The sequence below is a fragment of the Thamnophis elegans genome, chromosome 9, assembly GCF_009769535.1.
Source record: "Thamnophis elegans isolate rThaEle1 chromosome 9, rThaEle1.pri, whole genome shotgun sequence".
Taxonomy (NCBI): Eukaryota; Metazoa; Chordata; class Lepidosauria; order Squamata; family Colubridae; genus Thamnophis; species Thamnophis elegans.
The window spans coordinates 27,744,855-27,755,034 of NC_045549.1; the positions used below are offsets into that span (position 1 = coordinate 27,744,855).

The 10,180-nt window shown below is 37.2% G+C and overlaps 1 protein-coding gene across 1 annotated transcript in view; it reads left to right on the top strand.

Annotated features, from left to right (window-relative positions):
- The window catches only part of TMEM154 (transmembrane protein 154), a 32,409-nt gene extending 23,966 nt beyond the window's left edge, over nucleotides 1-8,443 (top strand). Inside the window, exon 6 of the mRNA XM_032223576.1 lies at nucleotides 8,148-8,443. Coding sequence (XP_032079467.1) covers nucleotides 8,148-8,193 — 46 coding nt within the window. The 3' untranslated portion in view covers nucleotides 8,194-8,443. The remainder of the gene's footprint in view (nucleotides 1-8,147) is intronic.
- The last annotated feature ends 1,737 nt before the right edge of the window (nucleotides 8,444-10,180 follow it).

A 10,180-nucleotide genomic window follows, 5' to 3' on the forward strand; every position in this document is an offset into this window, starting at 1 on the left:
TCAGTCCAGAGCAACTAAGTCAAGTCTTGTATTCTATAGATCCCTGATGGCAAACCTATGGCATGTGTGCTGGAAGTGGCCCACAGACCCATCTCTCCAGGCATGCCAGCCGTTGCCTGCTGCTCTTTGGGGTTGACAGCTGGTTTTCACACATGCATGCGGGCCAGAAACTGGAAGACCAGGTGACTGGCCCAGGGGAACTGCTCTTCCGGTTTCTGGCGCTCCCACGCATGTGTGCCAGGGAGCTTCTCCCCCCACGCACACACTCCCATTTCGGCACTCGGTGCCAAAAAGGTTTGCCAACACTGCTATAGATGGAACATGAAGGTTAAGATATGTACAAGTAATCAATCTACGTGCAGTTACTACAGATTTTAAAAGATGCGTAATATTTTTTAAAATGGCAAATATAATTTCCAGCATCATAGATGAGAAAGATAAGAGTTTGTTGCCCATTGTTTCAGGGTCAGTTTGCTTTGTTTTGCTCCTTTAAGAGATAGGCAAGTATTTTTTGTATAACAGATAAAAGTTAAAACCTTTTGCCATATCACTGAACCTCATCTCTCTCTTTTTTTTTTTTTTCAAATACATTTTATTTATTTCATTTTCATTTTCATTTTATACAATCACTTATATACTGTGCGTAACAAAAAAACAAAGAGAAAAAAAAAAAAACAAAAAAAAAAACCCCCAACATAACACTTCAATCCCCCATACACCCTCTCTTCTCCCCCTCCAACTTTCATTTCACCCCTCCAGCATTCCCTTCTTCTACTTCCCTTCCCCCTCAGACATCTCCCCCTCCCTCCATCTCACCCTCCTTACATTCCCTCTCACTCCCTCTTTACTTCTCCCTCCTCTTTCCCTCTTCTCCTCGCTTTGGTGTATCCATCAGTTTGTTGTTTTTTTTTTTTTAAAAAAGAATAAAAGAGAAAAAGAAAAAAAAAAAGGAAAACGAGCCGCAGTATACAAGTGAATTCTTATTGTTCTAAGAATTATTCCACCCTCCCCCCTCCCCCCTATAATCCCCCCTCCCTAACCCCCTTACGGCTTCGCAGGTCCCATACCCGGCATAATTCTTTAACAAGCATTTGAGTATAATAAGGCCAGCTAACTTTAAAATTAAAAAAAGAAAAGAAAAGAAAAGCCAAAAAAAAAAAAAAGAGAATAATAAAAAATACACACACACCTAAAAAGAAAGGGGAAACAGAGAAGGGTCAATAAACCCACTACGTTAACACAGCTTCCCATTATCTGTAAATCTTAAACAATGTAGCTCATTCCAAATTTCGATTATTTTACTACTTGCAGGGTTTCAAACTATATTAGAGCCAGGTAAGTTGATCAATTAGGATTCCCCAACTAAAAGTCTCATTGCTTTGTCTATCTATTCAAACCTTTAATTTCTCTCTTTTTTATCCGAATATCCAAACCTTTCTATAAAACCATTAAACTCAAGTACTTCTTTCATTTTTCATTTCCAACACCTCCCTTTCTATCCTTACCCACCTCCACATGTAAATTTTTTACCTTCCACCCTGCCTTTATCCATGTCCATATATATATTTTATCCGCGTCCATTGCTCCTCCCATATTTACTCCACTTTCCTGAAGACTCTCCGACCAATCTTTCTTGACCTTATATTGAAATAGCAACTCAAACAAATATCAGCTTGCATTCTAGCCCCAAGTAGTCTAATTAAGCTTTCGCTACCCTTCCCTCTCCCACGCGCCTCCCAACTCCGTTCGTCCCAGACCACAACTCAAAAAGATCGCAATCTCCGCTCTCCTCGCCTAAGAAAATAATTCATGCGCAATTTGAGTTAGAATTCAGACAAATCTTATATACAATATGTGTCCACAATCAGCAACGCTTCTTTCAGTCTCCATGTCTCATCATCAATATACCACTTTTCCATTTTATCCCAGACGGAAATCATAAAGCTTTAAGAACATCGCTTAGTCTTTATTCTTTAGTCTTCTGCCCTTCCGGAAGAGGAAAGCAACACCCTCCGCCTTGTAGCCACGTGTCTCGCTGTTTGTCTTCTCCTTCTCCTTGTCTCTCTCCAGGTCCGGATGAATCAGGAAGTCCCGCCTTCAGGGTCTCGTAGTAAAATTCTCGGGCTTCACAGACAGAGTTAATGCGGTGTTTTTGGTTGCCAAATGTAACTGTAATACCAGCTGGGACTTCCCATTTGTATGGAATCTGAGAATTTCTGAGTTCTTCGGTTAAGAAAGCGTACTCTAACCTCATCTCTCTCTTGATCAGCATATTCTTTTCTATATTCTGCTTGATATTGTCTAGCTCTGTGATCCTGGGACACATTTTAGATGTATTTAGATGTATAATTACAAATATGCACATGGTTAGACCACCATAAGCTATTATACCTGGGTGGGTAGGTGAAATAGGAGGAGGAGGTATTTTGTAAACAAAAACAAGAAGTAGATTCAAGAGGGGATCATCTGATATGTGGGAATCTGTCAACCTGACAGAAGATAGCAATAGCAATAGCAATAGCAGTTAGACTTATATACCGCTTCATAGGCTTTCAGCCCTCTCTAAGCGGTTTACAGAGTCAGCATATCACCCCCACAGTCTGGGTCCTCATTTCACCCACCTCGGAAGGATGGAAGGTTGAGTCAACCTTGAGCCGGTGAGATTAGAACCGCTGAACTGCAGATAACCGTCAGCTGAAGTGGCCTGCAGTACTGCACCCTAACCACTGCACCACTGTAACTCTATAACTAATGAAGTATTGAAGGAAATATGATTAATTTTATATCACAACCATAGATTCATTTTAGACAGTTATGGGTTTCAGAGTGGCCCATAATTAATATATTATACATATTTTTGTTGAGAAAAAAAAATGAAGAGTTTATGAGAAAACAGATAGGCAAGGGGATCTCTTCACTCAATGTCTGTAGGAATCTTAACAGAATAACAGAGTTGGAAAGGACCTTAGAGATCTTCTAGTCCAACCCCCTTCTTAGGCAGGAAACCCTACACCACTTCAGACAAATGGTTATCCAACATCATCTTAAAATCCTCCAGTGTTGGAGCACCCACAACTTCTGGAGGCAAACTGTTCCACTGACTAATTGTTCTAATTGTCAGGAAATTTCTCCTTAGTTCTAGATTGCTTCTTTCCTTGATCAGTTTGTGTGCAATCATGGAAGATTACAAATCATTTCTTGTTAGATTTCACAACCATTCTACTACTTGCAGCAAATCCAGAATTCTGTTATTCTGTATGATAGTAGATTCTGTGTAATTCAGACATTTATACACTGATATTAAAATATATTCATGGCTTATATTTAATTAATGACAAATAGCCTTGAAAATAAGAAAATAAAAGTCTTAGTTAAACATTGAAACTGCACTTGCCAAAGGAAAGAAGAAATGAAGAATGAGCATTAATTTAAAAAAACCTTTCCTCAAATGTTGAGATGAAGTTTAATCTTTTAAAAATTTTATACAGTGACTGTGAATCTTAAGATAAAGAAGAAATTATGTGAAATAAAAGAAGAAAAGCAGAAGTAACATTGTTGCTGAGTTCCAAGATGCTCTGAATATGAAATATCTTCATGTCACCTGGTCGTGGAGCCCAGTGTTTCTTTTTTCATTGATGGATTTGTTTTATATATTGATAAAATTCTGAAAGATGGAAATCCTGAAATCAATTTTTAACACTGTGAAAGTGGGGAAGCATATGTAGAGAATGATATTCTTCCAGGTATTTCTCTAGAACACTTTGTTCTCTCAGCTCTTTTTATCGACACAAATGATATATTTTGTAAGATTGTCTATTACAGCAACGCCTGTAAATACAATAGTACTGTGCCCTTCATACTGAATTTCCTTGCTCTGGAAAGCAAATTTCACAGTTCTGAAATATGATCCTTGGCATTGATTTTACTGATGGCAATCCCTCATGGAGATTTGTACAGCTGAGGGCAGCAGAAATGAAGTTTGTACAAAGAATGTTTCACAACATTTCAGTTATTTCAGTGCAGCCAATAGTTTTGGAATAAGGAGGTAATTACAGAGGATTTGTTTAAAAAAATCTTTGTGGATAGCGTCATTGCACAGATTTGTCATTAGCAATAGCAATAGCACTTAGATTTATATACCACTTCATAATGCTTTTGCAGCCCTCTCTAAGCGGTTTACAGAGTCAGCATACTGTCCCCAACAATCTGGGTCCTCATTTTACCCAATGATGGAAGGCTGAGTCAACCTTGAGCCGGTGAGATCTGAACTGCTGAACTGCAGCTAGCAGTCTGCTGAAGTAGCCTGCAGTACTGCACTCTAACCACTGCACCACTCACCATCTCGGCTCATCATTAGATGGCTTTAATTTAATCTGGGAAGATTCTACAGTTTCCTAAAGCTTATGTCTAGTTTCTTGACTGTATGTTTTCTAACTCTTTTATCTTAATAATCACAGTCTTCACAGGACATAAGGTTTTAGTGCAAATTTCAGCTATGGATCTACTCAGCATGTAAAAGCCACCAATGGCACACTGTCCAGTCTCTCTAAGAGTAGGATTTTTTTAAAAAAAATAGTTTTTGGTTTTATGTATATATGTATGCGTGTGTATGTGTGTTTATGTGTGTGTATGTGCATATGTATGTATATATATATATATATGAACTGCACCATGATTGGAGTATGCTGTGATAGAGTCACCCCAGTCCATGGTAATTCAGCTGGCATAATGTCCTTTCAATCTGGATAGGAAAACACATACGTGCCAAAACCAAAATAAAACAAGTCAACTTCTGCCCTTTTAAAATACTAGGAAGTGGTAGGATGTAGGAGAAGAGTAGTAGAACCTGTGGGGGGAGGGGGAGGGGTGTGGCATTAAAAGGAGGATCAGCCTAGAATCCCAAACTAAGTAATCCAACCCCTCCTTGAATTCCCGTTGACCCTTATCTAACTCCAAGCAAGTGTTAACAGTTAGTTGAGAAGATTCCTGTGCATAGGCATGAGTAGCAATAAATCAGTTTAATTAGACCTTCATGTGTGGACTTATCTTTTGCTCCTGACATAGGACAACTTTTGCTACGTTGTAATATATTGCTCAACATCTGTGCTCAGTATGAAGTACTCTGGGTGTTTAACTTAAACATATTTAAAAGTTTAAATGAAGCATTTCCAAAGGTTTGTTAGTGGTGGTAGGAGAATCTCTTTTGTTGCTTCAACAGCAGATGTGAAGTATCTCCCCGGCCTTTGGATTATGACATCCTCTGAATAAGAAAGGATCTATCATGATTGCAAATGTCAAATGCAATCTATAAATATAAGAATGCCCATGTCCCTTATAATTTATGGGTGCTTTAGCATACAGATGTAAATTCTTACGTGAATTCATGTATTTAACTCAGTTTTGTATTTATAATGTAATACAGTTAAGGAATAGCAATAGCAATAGCAGTTAGACTTATATACCACTTCATAGGGCTTTCAGCCCTCTCTAAGCGGTTTACAGAGTCAGTATATTGCCTCCACAGTCTGGGTCCTCATTTCACCCACCTCAGAAGGATGGAAGGCTGAGTCAACCTTGAGCCGGTGAGATTTGAACTGCTGAACTGCAGATAGCAGTCAGCTGAAGTGGCCTGCAGTACTGTACTCTAACCACTGTGCCACTTCGGCTCTTAGGAACACTACACAATATGGTGAATCAGAAATTAGAAAAAAATAGTTATATAATATAGACTTTATTTTATTCCTGGGATCCACTTTCATGTTACTGCTGATCATCTAACCCAATATATAAAAGCCTGGAGATACACTCTCTAGTTCACTTCCCCCCTCACATGCCTAAATATGAACTTGTATTCATCTAATATAGATTGACTATGTTGAATGGAAATTTTGATAGCTGCAACCCTAAATAGCCAAAGGATAACAAACTGGGGAAACATGACTTTCAAGAAGAGTGAATCCTTATATTCAAGATAGATAGCATGCCTATCAGGTCAGTCAAATATTTATTCTCCTATTCAGGGTATAACAATATTGAGTTAAGTAGATTAAAGCCTTGAACAGACATAGGGTAGATTAATTGTGTAGTTTGTATAATTAACCTGATCTTTCCCCAAATCCCTAAATTAAAAAGTGAGACTTGACGCAAGTTATATTTTGGTCTTACTTAGTTGCTATGTTAAGGCTCTAAATTTGAATGACTATCCCTGCCAGAGAAGAGTTTCTTATTTATCACAACACATCCCCCCCCCCTCAAAATGACATTGCTCAAAATGCAGTAGCCAAATTGCTATTATTCTCGCAGGAAACAATTCAGAAATCCCTGAAGAGATCGCTAAAAGGGTACTGGCACTAGGACTAGAAAACGTTTGCAAAATCAAGGGCAACATTCAACCTTTGATTTATGTGCCAATAGGCATATTTTAAAAAGTCCTGTGTCCAAGACAAAGGAATAGATCAAGGTTAGGCCAAAAGTTAAATTAAATGAAATTAAAATTTAATTATGAATAAAATGATTACTTCCAATGCATTTAATCATTTTCTTTTATCATATTACAAATGGGAAACAATGTTTGGAAGAGCTCTACACTTTGCACCAGAGCTATTAGTAGTCTTATGTAGTCTAGGACCAACAACTTTAAAAGAGGAAAGGCAGAATGAAACTCCTGCCTAGTGGTTAGAAAGGCCCAGTTGATGGAGTAATGGATTTGAACTACTCATACCTAGATTAATATTTTGAGCCATGACATGTTATTAACTGTGTTATTCACTTGGATAATCAAAATAAACCATGCCTATGCTATAAAGTTGTAATAAGAGTAATATAATTTCATTTTACTTTGCTTGTCTTGAGCTTTGAGAAGGAAGATATATAGTAACAGAATGGGACAAAATGTTTATGTATACAAGTCCATATATAATCCATTTTTACACAAGATTCTATGTGGCTTATTATAAAAGTGTGAGAACAATGATTAATTCAAAATACACATTAAAATATGATCATTGCTGTTAGCCAAAGACCTTGTGGAAAAATACATTTTTAAATAGATTTCCTAGATATTAGCAGAGTGGGAATCATTTTGACTTTGGGAAGCAAACTATTGTAATAAATGAATAAATAGAGAGCTCCTAGTAGACTATCCTCCATGGCTTGGACTTATGATCTCTCAGGTTGTGTGGACAGATTCAGCATAGAGTGGTACCTTGGTACCCATCATTAATTGGTTCCTTGAGGCTCGACGTATACAAAAATGAGTACCAAACCGTTTTTTTCCCATAAGGAATAATGTAATGAGTCATAAGATAGCCAACACCAACAAGTTCTAGCTTGTGAGTTGAGAACAAAACATATTTGAATACCGGGACAAAAGTTTTGCATCAAAATGAAAAATTTGATGAGTTTCAAAGCAGTTGAATATCAAGGTACCAGTGTACTGCAAATCATTTCAAAAATAATGACAACTCAAGCTATAAAAGATTTAATAATTAACCACTACAGCATAGACAATGCTTTCAAATGAATTGGCACAAATCAGCTGGCAGATAGCCAGTTGTAGACTCTAGGTCATCTTCAAGAGCAGCCTTATGAAGAGTAAACTGTAGTAGTCGATTAAGAGATGACAAGGGCATCAGCCACAGTTTACAGAGTGTGTGAACTATATCTGTCACAGAAATCCCAAGATAGCAAGCTATTACTGAATTGTTTCTGTCAACCATTAAACTATACCATTGATTCCCTCCCCAAACCTTACATACAGTACATATATGCATATTTGTTATATACACAAATGACTCAACAATATATTTGGCAAGGTAAATGAAGCATGCTTAACAACTTTTGGTAACATTTGTAGAAACCAAGTTAACTGTAGTATATTCAGTTATTATTTTTTTATTTACAGCTTACATTGTGATTTTTTTTATACAATGTTTTATACTGTAATCATACATGTGTAATATAAATAAGAATAAAATATTCTTTTATACAGATGTACAGTGATTTTCTTCAGCACACTTGTGCTCAGTATAAAGTGCTCTGGATGTTTTGTAAGGAAAAACTAACTTAAACACATTTGCAAGTTTAAATGAAGCATTTCCAAAGATTTGCTAGTGGTGCTAGAAGAATCTCTTTTGTTGCCTCAACAGCAGATGTGAAGTATCTCCCCTGCCTTTGGACTATGACATCCTCTGAATCAGAAGGGACCTATCATGTTTTGAAGCCCTTAAACTGCAGCTTAAGACAAAAGATTCAACCTCATACTCAGAAGTCTCCTGGATGAAGAACCTAAAGGACCCTTCAGCAGAATCTTCATATTCCTTTCCTTTTAAAAGCATGAGGCTGAAAAATGAAGTAAGGGCTCATGAATAGTTTAGACCAGGGGTGTCCAAACTTGGGAACTTTAAGACTTGTGGACTTCAACTCCCAGAATTGCCCAGCCAGCCATGGTTGAAGAGTTGAAGTACACAAGTCTTAAAGTTCCCAAGTTTGGACACCCCTGGTTTAGACTCTTTAGGCACTGGAGTTAATCAAAATAAAGTCCTTGTTATCTAATATAAATCTTCACTGTGTGGAAGAAAGCATTAAATTATTGCTGTAACAGAAGAAAGCTCGGTCAGCCCAATTTATTTGCTGCTCTCCAAGGTCCTGGGGGTTTGGTTTGCCCTTTCTCTTTTGTCTGTAGATTCTGCCCTAACCTTTCCTGCAGTTTTAATTTCTCCTTCAAGGGTTACGGAGTGAATTTATATTTTATATTTAGAAATCAGATAGATAAAACAGATTCAAAGTGAGGCATCTTACATGTTCCTTAGCCAATAAAGGTAGCAGGGAAGGTAGCCAGCTGGGTGGCTTTGGGCCAGTCACTAACTCTTAGCCCAACCTGCCTCACAGAGTTGTTGTTGAAGGGAAAATAGGAGGAAGAAGGTGTTTTGGATACATTTGCCATCTTAGGTTATTTGTAAAAATAATAAAGGTGGTATATAAATAAATAAAAGGTTGTGGACTCCATCAGCTAAAGAATTCTGAGTTACAAGGCCCAGGATAGAAGCTTTCTGTATCATTTCAATTATCATGTAGTAGTTCATATGATGGAAAATATTGAGAATTGCTGAATGAACTTATTAACTTGTTAAAATTAATCCTGATCTGCAGGGCCTCAGACTTTGCTTTTGTATGTGTCACAGTTCAAGATTGCTATTATATAAGGCCTTCACCTCAGTGAATATGTCTAGTTAATGACATTTTTCCTTTTCAGATCTGATTTCTATACCATTAAAGAAATTGCATACCTCTGAGTCTGGGAAATCTATATTAAGTTTCAGGGGGAATACGAACACTAGATATGATGAGAGTAATGTAATTCAGTCAAAATATATAGCATTAAAAGATCTTTATTATAATGATCTTTTATAATAACAGCAAATTACTGATTTCTTTAACAATAGTCAGGGATTATTTTAAACTCATACACTGTCAAATAAATATTTAAAGCCCAACGAATATATAGGTAATATATATATGCAATATAAAAACATATAATTAATATACATATGTTAATATAGTATGTGCTATATGCAAGTGAAACATGGACGCTAGGTTCACAATTGATACAAAAGGTACAAGTGGCGCAAGGAGCCATGGAAATACATGCTCAGCATTACAAGAGAAGATAGAAAGACCTGCACATGGATTAGAGAACAAATGAAAGTATATGACAGCATCAAGAGAGTAAAAAAAAATATGAAATGGAAATGGGCTGGTCACATAGCAAGAAGAACTAATGGCAGGTGGACTGAGGCAGTCCTAGAATGGATCCCATTTTATAAAAAGAGAGAGGGAGAGGAAAAAGAGAAAAAAAACAGAAATGAGAAGGAGGGAGAGAAAGGGGGAGAAAAAGTGAAAGAGAGGGAGAGAATGAGAGAGAAGAAAAAGAGAGTAACAAATGAGAGAGAGAAGGGGAGAGTGGGGGGAAAGAAAGAGAGAGAGAGAGAAGGGGAGAAAAAAGAAAGAGGGAGAGAATGAGAGAAAGGAAAAAGAGAAAAACAAATGAGAGAGGGGAGAGAGAAATGAGAGAGAGAAAAGGGGAGAAAAAGAGAAATGAGAAAATGATGGAGGGAGAGAATGAGAGGAAAAGGAGAAAGAAATGAGGGAGAGAGAGAGAGAGAGAGACAGACAGACAGAC